The sequence below is a fragment of the Bufo bufo genome, chromosome 3 (genome assembly GCF_905171765.1).
Source record: "Bufo bufo chromosome 3, aBufBuf1.1, whole genome shotgun sequence".
NCBI classification, from domain to species: Eukaryota; Metazoa; Chordata; class Amphibia; order Anura; family Bufonidae; genus Bufo; species Bufo bufo.
In genome coordinates this window covers 568917449-568938342 of record NC_053391.1, presented here as the reverse complement: position 1 = coordinate 568938342, position 20894 = coordinate 568917449, and the positions used below count along the sequence as shown (strand labels likewise).

The following is a 20894-nucleotide window of genomic DNA, read 5'->3' as shown; positions in this document are numbered from 1 at the left end:
ACAGGTAGTGGATCCTCTGGACCAGAGAGGCGATGGCGCGGGTTGTACTAGAGGACCGGTTCTAAGCAGTTACTGGTCTTCACCAGAGCCCGCCGCAAAGCGGGATGGATTTGCTGCGGCGGTAACTACCAGGTCGTGTCCCCTAGTAACAACTCGACCTCTCTGGCTGGTGATATGGCGTGGTACACAGGGAGAAGGCAAGAGCGAAGTCGGACGTAGCAGCGGTCAGGGCAGGCGGCAAAGGTTCAAAGGCGAGTGGACGGTAGCAACGGGTACGGCAACAGGTAAGGCAAACTAACATAGTAAGGAACGCTTTCTCTGAGGCACAAGGCACAAAGATCTGGCAGAAAGCTGTGGGAGGAGAAGGTATAAATGGGCAGTGCACAGGTGCAGCCTAATTAAGTCAGCACTGCCTCTCACAACCTTAACCCTTAATAACCCCTTTGGACCAGGCACCAATCACCGGTGCACTGGTCCTTTGAATCTAAGAGTCCCGGCGCGCGCGCCCCCTAGAGAGCGAGGACGCACACGCCGAGACGCTGGAGTTCTGCCTGGGGGCATACGCTGTGAGCGCTCCGAGGCCAGCAGGGGACCCGGAGCGCTCAGCGTAACATCGAGCTTTGTGACATGGTGCATTATCCTGCTGGAAGTAGCCATCAGAGGATGGATACATGTTCTCATTCTGTTTACGCCAAATTCGGACTCTACCATTTGAATGTCTCAACAGAAATCGAGACTCCTCAGACCAGGCAACATTTTTTCCAGTCTTCAACAGTCCAATTTTGGTGAGCTCGTGCAAATTGTAGCCTCTTTTTCCTATTTGTAGTGGAGATGAGTGGTACCCGGTGGGGTCTTCTGCTGTTGTAGCCCATCCGCCTCAAGGTTGTGCGTGTTGTGGCTTCACAAATGCTTTGCTGCATACCTCGGTTGTAACGAGTGGTTATTTCAGTCAACGTTGCTCTTCTATCAGCTTGAATCAGTCGGCCCATTCTCCTCTGACCTCTAGCATCCACAAGGCATTTTTGCCCACAGGACTGCCGCATACTGGATGTTTTTCCCTTTTCACACCATTCTTTGTAAACCCTAGAAATGGTTGTGCGTGAAAATCCCAGTAACTGAGCATATTGTGAAATACTCAGACCGGCCCGTCTGGCACCAACAACCATGCCACGCTCAAAATTGCTTAAATCGCCTTTCTTTCCCATTCTGACATTCAGTTTGGAGTTCAGGAGATTGTCTTGACCAGGACCACAACCCTACATGCATTGAATCAACTGCCATGTGATTGGTTGACTAGATAATTGCATTAATGAGAAATAGAACAGGTGTTCCTAATAATTCTTTAGGTGAGTGTATAACGGATCCAATTGCACCATATTGTGTCAGTGAAAACGGATCCGTCCCCATTGACTTACATTGTAAGTCAGGACGGATCCGTTTGCCTCCGCATAGTCAGGCGGACACAAACGCTGCAAGCTGCATTTTAGTGTCCGCCTAAAAACCGCAACTGAGACCAAACGCAACCAAACTGATGCATTCTGAACGGATCCTTATCCATTCAGAATGCATTGGGGCTGAACTGATCCGTTTTGGGCCGTTTGTGAGAGCCCTGAAACGGATCTTACAAGCGGACCCAGAAACAACTGTGTGAAAGTAGCCTAAGCCTCTCTCATGCCAGCAGATATAAGATGTGCTAATGTGCTAACAGTTTTCCCAGAAACCCAGAGTTGTTACCAAAGGGACAATTTGTAGTTTTAATGCGTTTTTTTAGGTATTTAGTGGATTGCTTGGTGAATAAGAATTTTTGTGGCAATGATAATTATTGTAGTGAAAAATTTAGTTTTATATGATATAGTAATATATTATCTATTGTACTATATAGGTATCATGCTATAAATATTCAGCATTCTCTGCCTCCCCATGCATTAGTAAGGCTGCAGAGAGTACCGAAATGTCGCATGGTTGGAGCATGATTTTGGACTCGGCATCCCTCATGTTTTAAAACATATGCGATTATGGCATTTTTTTACAAATCAATAAAAGGAGTGAAGGTGATTCACCCATGATTTGTGATTGCACACTGGAAAACATTGAAGAACATGAGGCAATCTTCTATATGAGTCTACAATTATTGAAAGACTATGATGGGATAGCAGTCACATGACACACCAGGAAGTAGGATTCAGACATGGGAAATGAGAGAGAACTGCAAATGAGGTAAATTTAAAAAAAGGAGGAACAAGAGTTAGTTATTGAGGAAAATACACTTTAGAGTGAAAAGTAGCTTATGGCACAACCTCACTAAGAACCACTACATTAATACTATTGCCAGCTAATGTAAGGGAAAAGATAATATAATAAAACAAATACTAAAATACATAACATTTTTAAACAAGACCAAATGAGGAATTTATTACTGTACCTTCTACAGTTTACACAATATATATTTAAAAAAAATGCCAAAAATAAATGGACTTTAAATACTTACACCAATTTTATCTATAAGTCATTGTCTCCTTATGGTTGAGAGACAATGACTTCTCTTTGTGAGCTGCGTGGCCTTACCCCCTGGGGTTCACATGTGTGGATACAATAGTGACCTCAAGCAATAGCCTCTACAATAAAAAGGGCCATAAATGCCTAAGCTGCTCCTCCAATAGACATCTGTTGTGTAGAGAATAAACAGTACTTTGGCATTTCACTACTAAAAAAAACAATGCAACAAAAGGTTCTGTAATGGTATATCTAATCCCTTCTCTTTTGTGACCATGTCACCACACACTGAGGACTATTACAGGTTTACATTGATTGCCTAATCTGGCCATCATACTGTATGTAACCCTGATGGTTACATGTTAGGACTAGATCTCTAAAAGACATACTGATAGGGAACTTATATTGTGAGCCCCATTGGGGACAGTTGGATGCTAATGTCTGTAAATCGCTGTGAAATATAGTAGTGCTATATAAGTGCATAAAATAAATAAAGTCTAGCAAGCAAAATGGGGGAGCTGGAGGCTATGTTACTAGAAGAACACATAGATGTAGTCGGTGTGGCTGAGACATGGTTGGACTCTTCGCATGACTGGGCTGTTAATATTTAGGGTTTTACACTATTTAAGAAAGACAGGGTCAATAGAAAAGGTGGTGGCGTGTGCCTGTATGTGACGAGTGATCTGAAGACAAGTGTGAAAGAGGCAATTGTGGGTGCGGAAGGTGAGGATGTTAATACCTTATGGGTGGAATTTCAAAGGGATATAAACACTGAAAAAATACTTGTTGTAATCTGTATACCCCTAATATCAGAGGAAATAGAAGCTCAACTGTGTAACCAAATAGAGCGGGCTGCACAGGTTGGTACAGTGGTCATAATGGGAGATTTTAACTTCCCAGACATTGATTGGGGTCATCGTTCTGCCTCAACCGCAAAGGGGAGAAGATTCCTCAACTTGCTGCAGGACCACTTTATGGGCGAGTTTGTAGAAGCTCCCACTAGGGGCAATGCTCTGTTGGCTATGGTAATCTCTAATGATGCAGAGCTTGTTGGAAATGTTACTGTTTGAGAAACACTAGGTAATAGTGACCACAATATAATTATATTTTCCCTAAACTATAAGAAGCAAACTCTGTCAGGCAGAGCAAAAATACAGAATTTTGTATAAACGGCTAAAATGAACCCCCTCCCCATGGCTTACAGCTACTGTAAAAAGGGCAATAAATGACATAAAAGGGCATTTAAAAAATACTAATCTGAGGGGTCAGCTGTAGCCTTTGAAGTCTATAAAAAGGAGATAAAATGTTCAAAAATACAAAATGAACAGCAGGTGGCAAAAGAGAGCAAAACAAATCTGAAAAAATTATTTAAATATATAAATGCTAAAAAACTAAGGTCTGAGCAGGCGGGACCCCTAAATAATGGTAAATGGGGTAAGGTTAGTCACTGAAGATAAAGAAAAATCAGAGTTACTAAATGGGTATTTTAGTTCTGTATATACAAAATAAGAGAAAGGAGCTGATATCTGTGGTGCTATGGCTGTTGGTACATCCAGTAATATACTCAATTGGCTAACTGTAGATATGGTCCAAGCTAAGTTAAATAAGGTAAATGTGAACAAGGCTCCAGGTCCAGATGGATTACACCCAAGCGTTCTTAAAGAGCTCAGTTCAGTCATTGCTATGCCCCTGTTTATAATTTTTAAAGATTCTCTAGCTACAGGTACAGTGCCAAGTGATTGGCGCAAGGCAAATGTGGTGCCCATATTCAAAAAAGGATCTAGGTCCTCCACAGGTAATTATAGACCAGTTAGTTTAACTTCTGTTGTAGGAAAATGTTTGAAGGACTCTTAAGGGATTATATACAGGAGTATGTGACTGTAAATAATATGTGATAACCAACATGGGTTTACCAAGGACAGAAGTTGTCAGACTAACCTGATTTGTTTTTATGAGGAGGTGAGTAGTAGCCTGGACAGAGGGGCGGCTGTGGATGTAGTGTTTCTGAATTTTGCAAAGGCTTTTGATACTGTCCCTCATAGACGCTTAATAGGTAAAGTAAGGTCTATAGGCTTGGAAAGTATAGTTTGTAATTGGATTGAAAACTGTCTGAAGGGCATTGTCCAGAGTTGTGGTCAATGATTCCTATTCAAAATGGTCCCAAATTATAAGTGGTGTACCCAAGGTTCAGTGCTGGGTCCTCTATTATTTAATTTATTTATTAATGATATCGAGGACGGGATTAATTGCACCATTTCTATTTTTGCAGATAACGCTAAGCTGTGTTGTACTGTGCAGTCTATGGAAGATGTCCATAAAATACAAGCTGACTTAAACATTGATTGGGCATCAACTTGGCAAATGAGGTTCAATGTGGATAAATGTAAAGTTATGCATTTTGGTAGTAATAATCTCTGTGCTTCATATGTCCTTGGGGATGTAACACAGTCACTTATAGAGAAGGATTTGGGAGTCCTTCTCTAGATCATAGACTGAATAACAGAATACAATGTCAATCAGCTGCTTCTAAGGCCACCAGGATATTGTCATGCATTAAACGAGGCATGGATTTGGGGGCAAGGATGTAATATTACCACTTTACAAAGCGTTGGTGCGGCCTCATCTGGAATATGCAGTTAAGTTCTGGACACTAGTCCATAGAAAGGATGCTCTGCAGCTAGAAAAAGTGCAGAGGAAAGCAACTAAACTGATAAGGGTATTGGTTATGAAGAAAGATTAAAAGAATTAAACTTATTTAGTCTTGAGAAGAGACGTCTAAGGGGGGACATGATTAACCTATACAAATATATAAATGGACCATACTAAAAATACGATAAACTCTTCCATGTAAAATGCCCTCATAGGACAGAGGGGCTCTGCCTCCGACTGGAGAAGAAAAAGTTCAGTCTCCAGAAGCGTCAAAGCTTCTTAACTGTAAGAACTGTGAATCTGTGGAACAGACTTCCTCAGGACGTGGTCAACAGTGGACAGTTTTAAAAAGGATTTAGATGAATTCTTAAGTAACATGTAAAAATCCGAGTTTCACTTCCTTCTGGGATTCGCATCCCCACCTATCCCTTGGTTAAACTTGATGGACTTATCTCTTTTTTCAACCGTATTAACTATGTCAAAATGCTCACTCTACCCCTTAATAAATACTTTAAGGGAGTTTCCAAAATGGCGGTCTTTAAAAACAATTATGAGATGTTTTCATTGGCTTTATGGGCATTTTGTATTCAATTTTCTTGTATAAAAAACAAGTCAGGTGGAAAAATGCAACAAAAAAAAATTATTTGTGCAGCATTTCAAATGAACAGAGTGAACGGAACTTGTATAGTATCTGAGAAACGTAAAAATGTCCCCTCTTTGGATTTGTATTAATCGGGATGTTCATTAGGTAACTTGGTAATGTTAAATAAATGGGTATGTAAGAGAAATTATATTAACTTTCCTTCTCTGTGTTCTATCTATTGTAGTCACGCATTACTACTTCATCCATTATGTGGCTCCCTCTGCTGGTGCTGTTGGGTTTAATCTTCCTATACAGACGATACAGATATGGTTTGATCTTGGAGAATCTCACAGACAAATATGTCTTCATCACTGGATGTGATTCTGGATTTGGAAATCTGTTGGCAAGACAGCTGGACAAGCGTGGAGTGAAGGTTCTGGCGGGTTGTCTGACCGAGAAAGGAGCTGAAGACCTAAAGAAGGAGACGTCAAGCAGAGTGCAGACAGTCACTTTGGATGTTACCAACACTCAGAGTGTTGTTGCTGCAGTCAAGTGGGCATCTGATATTGTTGGCGACAAAGGTTAGGTTGTTAATCTTTTTCAGTTTAAAATATGACTAGTACATTAATATAATTACTTAGAGGGGTTGGTGGACCTGACTATAAAGGCCATCAAAGTGGCGGAGTGCTTTCCTACCACCATTACATTCTATTGATGGTTAATGGTCACAGCTGTCAAACTCCTTGACAATTGGACGTGAGATTGATGGCTTATCATAGCCATATGCCACCACTGTACCGTATTTCATGAGGCAACCCCTTTACCATTAAAACAAAATAAGGGTGGTTTCACATACAGTGGCTTTTTTTTGTTTTGTTTTTTAAATTTTTTAACTGCCCCTAGATGTCACTTTACAGTCTAAATTAAAATATTGCACAGCCTACATGCACAAGGTTTTGGTTTGTGGCACTTTTGAAGCATTTTTTAGGTCAGTGGTGTTATGCTGAAAGTATGGTCAATAATTCCAATGTGCGAAGGGAGCGGGCTGGGTGAAGACAGAAGTGATTTTATTGAACATGTTCTGGAAAGAACAAACAAATCACCTTCAGTATATGGGGATACAGGAAATGTAGCAGTAAATCCTGTCCTCCTACATTAAAGGGCTTCTGTCACCCCACTAAACGACTTTTTTTTTTGTGTACTTATAATCCCTATCCTGCGATATATCTATACATTATGTTATTAATCATTTTCGTTCAGTAGATATGTCAAAAAACGTACTTTTATAATATGCTAATTACCTGTCTACCAGCAAGTAGGGCGTCTACTTTCTGGTAGCAGCTGCAAAAAACCGCCCCCTCCTCCTGTTGATTGACAGGGCCAGCAGCGATCTCCTCCTCCGACTGGCCCTGTCAGCATTTCAAAAATCGTGCGCCTGTGTTGATTCGGCTCAGGCGCTCTGAGATATGGAGGCTCTCCTCCTCAGCACTCCCTCAGTGCGCCTGCGCCGATGACATCACCGAAAAAGAAGACGTCATCGGCGCAGGCGCACTGAGGGAGTGCTGAGGAGACGAGCCTCCTTCTCTCAGAGCGCCTGCGCCGAATCAAGACAGGCGCGTGATTTTTGAAATGCTGACAGGGCCAGTCGGAGGAGGAGATCGCGGCTGGCCCTGTCAATCAACAGGAGGAGGGGGCGGTTTTTTGCGGCTGCTACCAGAAAGTAGACGCCCTACTTACTGGTAGACAGGAAATTAGCATATTATAAATAAGTTTTTTGACATATCTACTGAACGAAAATGATTAATAACATAATGTATAGATATATCGCAGGATAGGGATTATAAGTACACACAAAAAAAAAATGAGTTTAGTGGGGTGACAGAAGCCCTTTAATACACCTCTCTATATTCAATTATACATTCTCAATAACAGGTATAACTTTCCTATAAGAGATATTAAACCATTAACATGAGAGTTGCTCTCGGATTCTTTAATCTGCATCACAGTAAGGGTCTATTCACACGTCCGTTTTGGTGTTCCGCATCCGTTCCGATTAAAAACGGAACGTTATGCGTATCCATTCATTTTCAATGGAATCCGCAAATAATCGGAGAGCACTCATGGTGCTCTCCGATTCCGTGATTCTGTTCTGTTCCGTGGGTTCCGTTATTCGGATCCTGGAAAAAAAATATACCCTGTCCTACTATTTGTCCGATTTTGCGTTCCGTCATCCCATTCTAGTCAATGGATCCGTCAAAAAAATCGGATGACATGCTAAAAGCATCCTCATGTCATCCAGATTTTTGGATCCCCAAAAAACAGGAACGTTTATCTGGAAAGGTAAAAATACTGACGTGTGAATGCACCCTTAACCAATAGTGCAGTATAATATTATAGAGTGACATCAGCTTCTATAGTAATCATAGTCACTACATATTAGTACCATGTGAAACCTCATTGTACTTCACTAGCACTTGTGCATATTTTATATACTCACACTGCATCACCAGCAGCCTTAGCTGATTATAGGAATGTGTTTTACATCATTTTAGCCTATTTATGGTTCTGAATTTGTGTTCCCTTAGGGTACTTTCACACTTGCGGCAGGACGGATCCGACATGCTGTTCACCATGTCGGATCCGTCCTGCGGCTATTTCGCCGTGCCGCCGGACCGCCGCTCCGTCCCCATTGACTATAATGGGGACGGGGGCGGAGCTCCAGCGCAGCACGGCGGTTCACGGCGAAAGCCGCCGGACTAAAAAGCCTGAAATGCAGTAATTTTAGTCTGGCGGCCTTCCGCCGTGCTGCGTCGGAGCTCCGCCCCCGTCCCCATTATAGTCAATGGGGACGGAGCGGCGGTCCGGCGGCACGGCAAAATAGCCGTAGGACGGATCCGACATGGTGAACAGCATGTCGGATCCGTCCTGCCGCAAGTGTGAAAGTAGCCTTACCTGGAATGAACAAACACATGACTTCAGTATGGGGATACAGGAAATGTAGCAGTAAATCCTGTCCTCCCATAAACCAAGATCTGCGTTATTCAGTTCCCCTTTGCTGTTTGTAGCTCTGCTATTCAAGCTTTCGCTCTGCTGCCATCTACTGGTGGTTAATAACAATGTCATGAATTTAATATAATACAGTCATACTTGTGGATTGTTGAAGCTAGAAATTATATAGATATTAGTTTATTCTTATGGGGTGCCTATTTTTGAAATCTCTTACAAAAACAAGACAAAAAAATATATTTTTTTTACTATTATTAGGCCGATTACTGAGAACGAACGTCTGTACTAACACTCCTTCTTGGCGGGATGTTCTGAGAATCAGCAGGGAGCGCCATAAAAAGTATTTGACAGCTATATCCAGCCAGAGGGCCATTTTTTTTTAAAGAGATTGAAATGGAAAACTTAAAACTTCTAATGTTTTGAATGATCTAATCAGTAAATTATTTTATTCAAGGGGAACTCCTTGAAAGAAGACCTGTTACTGACTGACAGTGAATGACAGCTACAGTATCTTTATATATACAGTCGTGGCCAAAAGTTTTGAGAATTACATAAATATTGGAAATTGGAAAAGTTGCTGCTTAAGTTTTTATAATAGCAATTTGCATATACTCCAGAATGTTATGAAGAGTGATCAGATGAATTGCATAGTCCTTCTTTGCCATGAAAATTAACTTAATCCCCAAAAAAACTTTCCACTGCATTTCATTGCTGTCATTAAAGGACCTGCTGAGATCATTTCAGTAATCGTCTTGTTAACTCAGGTGAGAATGTTGACGAGCACAAGGCTGGAGATCATTATGTCAGGCTGATTGGGTTAAAATGGCAGACTTGACATGTTAAAAGGAGGGTGATGCTTGAAATCATTGTTCTTCCATTGTTAACCATGGTGACCTGCAAAGAAACACGTGCAGCCATCATTGCGTTGCATAAAATGGCTTCACAGGCAAGGATATTGTGGCTACTAAGATTGCACCTCAATTAACAATTTAAAGGATCATCAAGAACTTCAAGGAAAGAGGTTCAATTCTTGTTAAGAAGGCTTCAGGGCGTCCAAGAAAGTCAAGCAAGCGCCAGGATCGTCTCCTAAAGAAGATTCAGCTGTGGGATCGGAGTGCCACCAGTGCAGAGCTTGCTCAGGAATGGCAGCAGGCAGGTGTGAGCGCATCTGCACGCACATTGAGGTGAAGACTTTTAGAAGATGGCCTGGTGTCAAGAAGGGCAGCAAAGAAGTCACTTCTCTCCAAAAAAAAACATCAGGGACAGATTGATCTTCTGCAGAAAGTATGGTGAATGGACTTCTGAGGACTGGGGCAAAGTCATATTCTCTGATGAAGCCTCTTTCCGATTGTTTGGGGCATCTGGAAAAAGGCTTGTCCGGAGAAGAAAAGGTGAGCGCTACCATCAGTCCTGTGTCATGCCAACAGTAAAGCATCCTGAGACCATTCATGTGTGGGGTTGCTTTTCATCCAAGGGAGTGGGCTCACTCACAATTTTGCCCAAAAATACAGCCATGAATAAAGAATGGTACCAAAACACCCTCCAACAGCAACTTCTTCCAACAATCCAACAACAGTTTGGTGAAGAACAATGCATTTTCCAGCACGATGGAGCACCGTGCCATAAGGCAAAAGTGATAACTAAGCGGCTCGGGGACCAAAACGTTGACATTTTGGGTCCATGGCCTGGAAACTCCCTAGATCTTAATCCCATTGAGAACTTGTGGTCAATCCTGACGAGGCGGGTGGACAAACAAAAACCCACTAATTCTGACAAACTCCAAGAAGTGATTATGAAAGAATGGGTTGCTATCAGTCAGGAATTGGCCCAGAATTTGATTGAGAGCATGCCCAGTCGAATTGCAGAGGTCCTGAAAAAGAAGGGCCAACACTGCAAATACTGACTCTTTGCATAAATGTCATGTAATTGTCGATAAAAGCCTTTGAAACGTATGAAGTGCTTGTAATTATATTTCACTACATCACAGAAACAACTGAAACAAAGATCTAAAAGCAGTTTAGCAGCAAACTTTGTGAAAATTAATATTTGTGTCATTCTCAAAACTTTTGGCCACGACTGTACATTTATACAGAGAATGCTATGAATCACCTCCCCATGTACTGAGAGCTGTTCACAGGGGTGATCTTAGCTTAGAAATAGAAAATGTATAAATTACAAGCTTTATTTCCGTATTTTATTTTTTTCATTAACCGGTGTGCACTTGTTTTTTAGATTATATAGTAGTAGGAGGCATTTTACCCATTTGGAGCTCAACTAAACTTATGACCTTCATTTAGCAGATCTCTTTGATCTCACATCCTCAAGAAAGTTTTATTGTGCATGCTCCATTTCCCTGCAAGCAGTAGCTGATTTGGGAATCTCAAAGTCAAAATCCCAGTGACCAATGTTGAAAGGGACACCTGCATCATACAAAGGGGTTTCCAAAAATGATGTTTTCTGAAATAAGATCACCTATTTATGAATAAACAGGAAAGGGTTTGGTACAAGTTTATGCACTGCTAAAATCCAATTTTCTCATCTGCAGGAATCTGGGGCATAGTAAATAATGCAGGAGTTAGTATCCCGAGTAGTATGAATGAATGGATGACAAAAGAGGATTTCTTCAAAATCATAAATGTTAACCTCCTGGGGGTCGTTGATGTGACCATCCATTTCTTACCATTGATTCGGAAAGCTCGAGGACGAGTGATCAATATAGCCAGTATAGCAGGAAGACTGACTGTGTCTCCCGGAGGATACTGCTTGTCCAAGTATGGAGTGGAATCATTTTCAGACACTCTAAGGTTAGTACTGTTAAAAGGGTTGTCTATGTTTTATTAAAGGACATCTGTCAGCAGATTTGTACTTATGAAACTGGCTGACCTGTTGCATGTGCACATGGCAGCTGAAGGCATCTGTGTTGGTCCCATGTTTCATATGTGCCCGCATTGCTGAGATAAATTATGGGGGTCATTTACTAACCAGATATGTGCCTATATTAGGTGTATTTCTGGAGCAGATTGCGGTGCAAAGGTCCTTCCAGCTAGGAAGCTGTCTTACATTTAGAAGCGGCGGTGGATCCACCGAAGTTGTATAGTCCAGCGCCTCTACATAACTCTGGTGGGTCCACAGACAGCTATATGGGATATTAAGACCTCAAATGATCTCCTATGTTTTAATATATGTAAATGAGCCTTTAGGAGTAATGGGGGCGTTGCCGTTACACCTAGAGGTCTAGAGGTTCTGCATTCTCTGCAACTGCAGAGCCTTCTGCACTTTGACAGAACCAGGCAGGCGCGATGACATTTACACTACCTAGCCCTGTCAAAGTGGACATGTTAACATTTGCCAAATTTTTAGGGACATTTCTGTGACAGAAAATGTCGTGCCCATTCACAAGAAAGGTAGTAGGGAGGAATCGAGCAACTATAGACCAGTGAGTCTGACATCAATAGCAGGCAAATTAATGGAAACCCTATTAAAGGATAGGATTGTGGAACATCTAAAATCCCATGGATTGCAAGATGAAAAACAACATGGGTTTACTTCAGGGAGATCATGTCAAACAAATCTTATAGATTTTTCCATTACGCCCCATGACAGCACCTGTGAGAGATCCTCCTCCTTCCGGACAGGAAACAGGAACTTCCCAGATCTTTAAATTGGTCCCATGCCTTCCACCTTCAGTTCTTTCCTGTTTCCTGTCCAGGGACAGGAGGATTTCTTTCCAGGTCTATTTTGTGGCTTCAGGACCTCTAGGGTTAAGACGAAACCTAGTGGAGGTACCTGTCGGCGTAAGTCTCCACTAGGAGCCGCTGAGAAGTCCGGCGTCTGCATTTTCTTCCCTTCTTCGGAGCCATGGGGGGATGCCTGGGCTGCCTCGTGTCCCTGCCTGCCGGCGAAGTCGCGGCATGAGGGGGGAGCTGCGTCTTCCCTCTCATTGAGGCTGGCTGTGCTGGACGCGCGCGTCGCGCCGGAAGTGACGCGTGCGTTCCACCGGCCGGAAGGGGAGGAGCTAAAACATGGCGGGCGCTGCGCGGCCCATTTGAAAAAGGGAGCGCCGGCCAGCCAGCGTCGAGGGAGTAGCAGCAGGATCGACTGGCACAAGCGGCACCTACAGCCCTCGATTGCCCCCCTTTACACAGCACGATAATGCAGGAAGAAGGGGATGTACAACAGCGCACCGACAGACAGGAGCAGCTTTTGGAACCCAGCATGGTACTCCTGGGGGTAAGAGGGGTTAACCCCCACCATCTCCCTTTGGGGAGTTATTATTTTGGCCAGGTTAAACTGATGGGATGTTTTATTAAATGCAGGCTAAAGAGGCCCCAAGGAAAGCTTCCCACAAAAGAGCTAAGGAGTGTGGAATCTGCAAGAGGAAGTTGGATTCATCTTACTCCAAGACATGTTGTCAGCCATGTCTGGATAAGTTAGTGGCAGAGGAGTCGCCATCTTTATTACAGAGTATCCAGAATTTAGTAAAAAATGAAGTCCGTTCGTCCGTAGAGGAGCTTAGAAAATCCTTGCCTAGCTCATCCAGGCATAAGAAGGCCCAGGCGGTAGCGGAGGATACTACGGACTCCGAGTCTGAGGAGGGCGCTATTGTGGACTCAGATTCCTCTTCCGAGGATTTGACAGGGAAGCCGTTGTTTAGAGCTGAAGATACGGACCTATTATTGAAGGCGGTTAGATCCACGATGGAGCTGGGGGAGGAAAAGGAGTCCAGGTCTAGACCAGAGCTGATGTTTGAGAGCCTTAAGCCCAAAAGGTCTAGAGTTTTCCCCATTCAGGACTGTATAAAGGACCTGATTAAACGTGAATGGGAGAAGCCCGATAAAAAATTCTTTATCCCTAGAGCGGTCAAGAGAAAGTACCCCTTTGATGATCAGGAGGTCTCAGCTTGGCAGGAGGTACCAAGGGTAGACGCTCCTGTAGCTAAAATAAATAAAAAGTCAGCCCTTCCGTTTGAGGATCTAGGGTCCCTTAAGGATCCCATGGACAAAAGGGCTGACGCATACTTAAGGAAGAATTGGGAAGCTTCCACCTCTGCCTTTAAGCCAAATATAGCAACTACCTCGGTGGCTAGGTCATTAAAGCTCTGGTTGGAGGAATTAGAGTCTCATATAGAGAATAAGACTCCTAGGGATCAGCTGCTTGAGGCAATACCAACTATGTCCAGGGCAGTGGACTTTATTTCTGATGCCTCTGCTGATGCATTGAGGCTTTCCGCCAGGGCGGCTGCCCTATCCAATTCAGCCAGAAGGTCCTTATGGTTGAAAGGGTGGAGGGGCGACGTAGCTTCAAAATCTAAGCTTTGCGCCTTGCCTTGCCAAGGAGATTTTTTATTTGGATCAGCCTTAGATGACATTTTAGATAAGGCATCCGATAAAAAGAAAGGATTTCCAGCACCGTCCTTTCCTAAACAGGGGAAGCCATTTCGGAATAATGAAAGAAGGAAGGCTTTTGGGGATCCAAAGAAAAGGAGGGAGTGGAGATCTGATAAATCAAAAAGTGTCCTGTTTAAACCCAGACCTCAAACATCAGGTTCCACTCAACAATGACGCCAGACCCCAGGTGGGCGGTCGTCTTTCTTTATTTTTTCCAGCCTGGCGAAATATTACCGCAAGCGCCTGGGTAAAGGATATTATAAAGGAAGGCTATCGCCTAGACTTCAAGAGACTACCACCCAGGACATTCAAAGTTACTTCTTTAAATCAAAATTCTCCAAAACAGGTGGCACTTTCGGAGGAAATAAACAACCTCCTGGGAAAGGCAGTCCTTGTCCCAGTCCCCATGGACGAACAAGGAGAGGGTTTCTATTCAACCCTATTTCTGGTCCCCAAGCCCAACGGTACGTTCAGACTGATTATAAATTTAAAAGGTCTCAACCAGTACCTGTCCTACCAGAAGTTCAGGATGGAGTCCATCTCCTCCACGGTCCTCCATCTGTTTCCCAACTGCGTGATGGCCTCAATAGACATAAAGGACGCCTACTACCACGTGCCCATCCATCCCTCGTCCCAAAAATACCTGAGGGTGGCAGTGAAGATGGGGGAATCAATCGTCCATTTACAGTTCAGTGCACTTCCTTTTGGGGTATCACAGGCGCCGAGGCTCTTCACAAAGCTGATGGCGGAGGTAATGGCGGAAGTAAGGAGGTCGGACATCATTATAGTCTCATACCTGGACGACCTTCTCCTGGTAGGGCAGTCCCCAGAGCAGTTGAAATCTCACATACAGAAGGTCCTGGGGATCCTCATGAGCCTGGGCTGGTTAATAAATTGGGACAAATCATCCCTGATTCCAACATCCAGATGCGTTTTCCTCGGCATCCTGTTAGACTCTCAGACTCAGAAATCTTATCTTCCAGCAGACAAAAAGGAGGGGATTCAGCAGAAGATCAGGTCTTTCAGCAAGGTCAAAGAAGTCCCCTTAAGAAAAGCTATGTCTATTCTGGGTCTGATGACGGCTTGTATTCCGGCTGTGAGGTGGGCCCAATTCAGGTCCAGAATACTGCAACGGCTCATTCTATCCAAATGGGATGGGAGGTCGCTATCCCTGGATCACAAGATTGTGGTCCCGGGTTCAGTAACCCGGTCCCTAGCTTGGTGGCTAAAGGCTTCGAACCTCGGTCAGGGGGTAGAGTGGGTGAGACACGATCCCTTGATAATTACCACCGACGCAAGCCCTTGGGGATGGGGGGCCCATTCAGTTTTGGGGTTTTTCCAAGGTCCTTGGTCAAGAGACCAGAGTGCGCAGTCCCAAAATGCCAGGGAATTAAGAGCAGTCCTGTGCGCACTAGAGAAAAGTCTCCCTTTTTTGTCCCAAAAGCATGTCAGGATCCTATCAGACAACGCCTCGGTGGTGGCTTATATAAACAAACAAGGGGGGACAAGATCCTATCGACTAATGGAGCTGGCATCCAGGATTTTCTTGTTGATACAGAGGAAAGTTCTGTCCCTCTCAGCGGTGCACCTGAAAGGCTCAGAGAATCACCAGGCGGACTTTCTCAGCAGACACAGATTCAGTCAGGCGAATTGGTGTCTGAATCAGGAAGTGTTTCACCAAATACAGGCCCTATGGGGATCCCCTACGATAGATCTATTCGCCTCAGTGGAAAACAAAAAGTGCAAAAAGTTCTTTTCTCTCAGCAGGGAGGATCAGTCGATAGGCACAGATGCGCTCTCACAGTCGTGGGGGAAAGGCCTAGTCTATGCGTTTCCTCCCATCAGTCTATTGCCCAGAGTGATCCAGAAGATCAGAGGGGAGCAGGCGACGGTGATACTAATAGCACCATTCTGGCCAAGAAGAGTCTGGTTTGCTTGGTTGAGGAGACTATCAATAGCCGATCCTTGGGTGCTTCCGGAAAGACAGGACCTATTATATCAGGGCCCTCTACATCATCCGGAAGTCAAGAACCTCCACCTGACGGCTTGGATTTTGAGAGGACATTCTTCAGGTCTAGAGGCCTATCAGAACAGGTCATCGGGACTCTCCTAGCTAGTAGGAAGAAAGTCACCTCCGAAATCTATCTGAGAGTATGGAAAACCTTCCTTCGGTTTGCAGGTCCAGGCTTAGACTTGAGCTCACCCAACATCCCGTTAATTTTGAACTTTTTGCAGGAAGGCCTTAACAAAAAGCTTAAACCCAGCACTCTCAAGGTGCAGGTCTCAGCTCTGAGTGTCCTGTTTGACTTTCGATTGGCTACTCATCCTTGGGTCAAAAGGTTCATTAGGGGGTCCTCTAGACTATGTCCTATAGTTAGATCTAAGTCAGCCCCCTGGGACCTTAACCTGGTTCTTTCTGCTCTTACCAAGGCTCCGTTTGAGCCTCTGGGGGACATCCCCTTAAAGATGTTGTCCTATAAGACCGTATTTTTAGTGGCCATTACATCTGCCAGACGAGTAGGAGAGCTGTCCGCCTTGTCCTCTTCCCCACCATATACTCAGATTCTGGAGGATAGGATTGTTTTCAAACCAGACCCTGCATTCCTGCCCAAAGTAGTGTCTGTATTCCATAAGTCTCAGGAGATAGTTCTCCCTTCCTTTTGTCAGGACCCAAAGAATGAGGGAGAAAGATCTTTTCATACTTTAGACGTTAGAAGGTGTGTCTGTGAGTATTTAGAGTCTACAAAGGACTTTAGAAAGACCCCGCAACTCTTTGTTCAATTTCAGGGTCAGAACAGGGGCTCAAAGGTTACAAGCCGTACCTTAGCCAGATGGATCAAGAGAGCGATAGGTTTGGCATATTCACTATCAGAGTGTCAGGTCCCTTCAGATTTTTCAGCCCATTCTACCAGGGCAGTAGCCTCTTCCTGGGCAGAAAAAGGGTGTGCTACTATAGAACAGATCTGTAGGGCTGCAACGTGGAGTTCTCCCTCTACGTTTTACAAGCACTACAGGTTGGACCTTTCATCTGTGCAGGATATGTCTTTTGGGAGAAAGGTGCTGCAGGCTGTAGTCCCTCCCTAATAATTATCTAGTCTAGTCTCTCACAGGTGCTGTCATGGGGCGTAATGGAAATACTTCAATTACTCTTACCGGTAATATGTTTTCCATGAGCCCATGACAGCACCTACATAATTCCCTCCCTTATTTAAAAAAAAAATAAAAAAAAATATATATATATATATATATATAATAATAATAAGACTTTTATTTATAAAGAATGATGATGGGAAAAAAGAAAAAGAAAAATAAATAAATAAATAAAGAAAGAGAGAAGGAGAAATTTACTCTTTAGTATAGTGCCAAAGAAGAGATATGCCTGGCATATATTTGGCGCAGAGTTTTTTCTATTATGTTTTCTCGCCTATGTTGTTAGTTTTTACTATATATAGGTGCGTTGCTGGTCCCAGGAATCTTGTCAAATACTGAAGGTGGAAGGCATGGGACCAATTTAAAGATCTGGGAAGTTCCTGTTTCCTGTCCGGAAGGAGGAGGATCTCTCACAGGTGCTGTCATGGGCTCATGGAAAACATATTACCGGTAAGAGTAATTGAAGTATTTTTGACTGGGTGACTAAAATAATAGACGGTGGAGGTGCAGTAGACATCGCATATCTAGATTTTAGTAAGGCTTTTGACACTGTCCCACATAGAAGACTTATCAATAAACTGCAGTCATTGAGCATGGACTCCCATATTGTTGAGTGGATTAGGCAGTGGCTGAGTGACAGACAGCAGAGGGTTGTAGTCAATGGAGAACATTCAAAACAAGGTCATGTTACCAGTGGGGTTCCACAGGGATCTGTACTGGGACCAATTTTGTTTAATATCTTCATAAGTGATATTGCAAAAGGCCTCGATGGTAAGGTTTGTCTTTTTGCTGATGACACAAAGATATGTAACAGGGTTGATGTTCCTGGAGGGAAACGCCAAATGGAAAAGGATTTAGGAAAACTAGAAGAATGGTCAGAACTCTGGCAACTGAAATTTAATGTGGATAAGTGCAAGATAATGCACCTGGGGCGTAAAAACCCAAGGGCAGAATATAGAATATTTGACACAGTCCTGACCTCAGTATCTGAGGAAAGGGATTTAGGAGTAATTATTTCAGAAGACTTAAAGGTGGGAAGACAATGTAATAGGGCAGCACGAAATGCCAGCAGAATGCTTGGATGTATAGGGAGAGGTATAAGCAGTAGAAAGAGTGAAGTGCTTATGCCGCTGTACAGAACACTGGTGAGACCTCACTTGGAGTATTGTGCGCAGTACTGGAGGCCATATCTCCAGAAGGATATAGATACTCTAGAGAGAGTTCAGAGAAGAGCTACTAAACTAGTACATGGATTGCAGGATAAAACTTACCAGGAAAGGTTAAAGGACCTTAATATGTATAGCTTGGAAGAAAGAAGAGACAGAGGGGAGATGATAGAAACTTTTAAATACATAAAGGGAATCAACTCGGTAAAGGAGGAGAGCATATTTAAAAGAAGAAAAACTACCACAAAAGGACACAGTTTTAAATTAGAGGGGCATAGGTTTAAAAGTAATATAAGGAAGTATTACTTTACTGAGAGAGTAGTGGATGCATGGAATAGCCTTCCTGCAGAAGTGGTAGCTGCAAATACAGTGAAGGAGTTTAAGCATGCATGGGATAGGCATAAGGCTATCCTTCATATAAGATAGGGCCAGGGACTATTAATAGGATTCAGATATATTGGGCAGACTAGATGGGCCAAATGGTTCTTATCTGCCGACACATTCTATGTTTCTATGTTTCTTCCATAAATCTAAATGGAGTTGTTTCTGCAGCATGTGCATATATTTCCACAAGAACTATTCAGATGAATGGGACTGTTGCAGAAACTTCTAGAACAGATCTGCCATGTGTGAACATATACTTACAGGGGTTTTCTGAGCTCAGCCAATCGGCTGTTTGAAGAGGCCAGTGTGCTTGAGCGAGGGCTGGGACATCTTTATTGCTTGCTCTGCTCCATACCCAGGAACATCGTACAATTGGAAAGGGCTGTACTAGGTACAGCTAGTGGTGGTTTTTACCAATGTCCAAACCACACAAAGTATGCCCCACCAGGCTCCCTGCCTTAGGCGAGATGCAGTCCCGCTGTTCACTCCAGTAGGCCTCAGGCGAGGTGGCGCTACAGGGGGCAATTACAAATACTTGGGGCTTGAAATACTGGGGGCACTACTGAGGCATTATAAATACTGGGGGGACATTAAACATACTAGGGGCACTACTGAGGCATTATAGACACTGTGGGCAATACTGAGGGTATTAAATATACCAGGGGGCAGTACAGGGGGCCATTAAAAATACTGGGGACACTGGGGGAGGGCATTAAGTCCTAGGGACACAACTGAGGGGAATTAAACATACTAGGGACATTACTAAGTTATTAAAAATACTGGGGGCATTACAGGGGCAATTAAATACTGGTGACACTATAGGGCACCATTATAAATACTAGGGGCATTAAATACTTGGGGCACTACTGGAATATTATAAATGCTGGGGGCATTAAGTATTGTGGGCACTATTGAAGGGCATTAAAATATTACGGGCACTACTGGGTTATTAGAAAGACTGGCTGCTCTATTGAGGGGCCTTAATCATTCTAAGGATACTGTTGGGGTATTTATAAATACTGATGTCAACACTGGAGCGCATTAAACATACTAGGAGCATTACAGTGGGGCATTTAATACTGGGGGCACTACAGGGGGCCATTATAAATAGTGGGGGCATTAAATATTCAGAGTGCTACAGGGGACATTAAACATACTGGCACTACAGAGGACCATTCTAAGTATAGGGGGCACACTACAGGGTACCATTATAGACACCTGAACCACTACAGGGGGCCATTATAAATACTGGGGGCACTACAGGGGGGCCATTATAAATACTGGGGGAATTACATTGAGGCCATTATAAATGGGTGGCATTATAACTGCATTTTTAACACTGGGTGTTTTGTGGGGGCATGATTATTATTGGGCACTATATAGAGAGCACTATTACAAACAGGGACATTCTGAAGGAGCAATATCACTGTGAAGGCACTATTACTAACGAGGGCACTCTGGAAGGGAATTATTGCTATTGGTGGGACTTTTGGGAGCACTTTAGGAACTATTTGTAAGGAGCTGTTATTTCATATTATAGTATTTAGGGTATTGGAAAGCACAGTGGACACAATATTGGGAGTAGCAGCGGTATGTAGGACCGTTGGAGCACCAGGTGGGGAAGGATGATGAAAAAGTGAGGAATCTAAGATATCTGGCAAACTCTGCAGAGACGAGATATGGTTGACATAATTCACCATGGCGGTCTAGTCTGAATGGAGAAGATGAAGAAAAAAAAACTCTGCATCAGAGTAGACATCATTGGATGTAAGAGGGGTTTGGACTGAGACGTCGGCAAGAGGAAAGGGGCACCATTTCAATTATCACTCCAGGTAGCAGAAAGCTAAAATGTGTCTTGGCCACAACTTTCAACTGTATACTAAAGATGCATATACAGTTTTGGACAAGCAAAGAACCACTGTTGGAAATAGTGATTCCAGGTTGGCTCTCCTGATTAAAGCTCCCAGGCATAAGATTCTTTGCTGCCATAGAAATACCAAGCCCCTAGTCCTCATTAATAACTCACATTTAATATTTCAGCCTATTCAGTCCTGCAGCATGTTACAACTTGTCATC

General features: G+C 43.4%; 1 protein-coding gene across 2 annotated transcripts in view; it reads left to right on the top strand.

Annotated features, from left to right (window-relative positions):
- The window catches only part of LOC120996029 (retinol dehydrogenase 7-like), a 65249-nt gene that overhangs the window by 30924 nt on the left and 13431 nt on the right, over positions 1-20894 (top strand). For both annotated transcript variants that reach the window (XM_040425685.1, XM_040425684.1), the window contains exons 2-3: positions 5970-6306; positions 11277-11535. In XM_040425685.1, the coding sequence (XP_040281619.1) occupies positions 5994-6306; positions 11277-11535 (572 nt within the window). In that variant the 5' untranslated portion in view covers positions 5970-5993. The remainder of the gene's footprint in view (positions 1-5969; positions 6307-11276; positions 11536-20894) is intronic.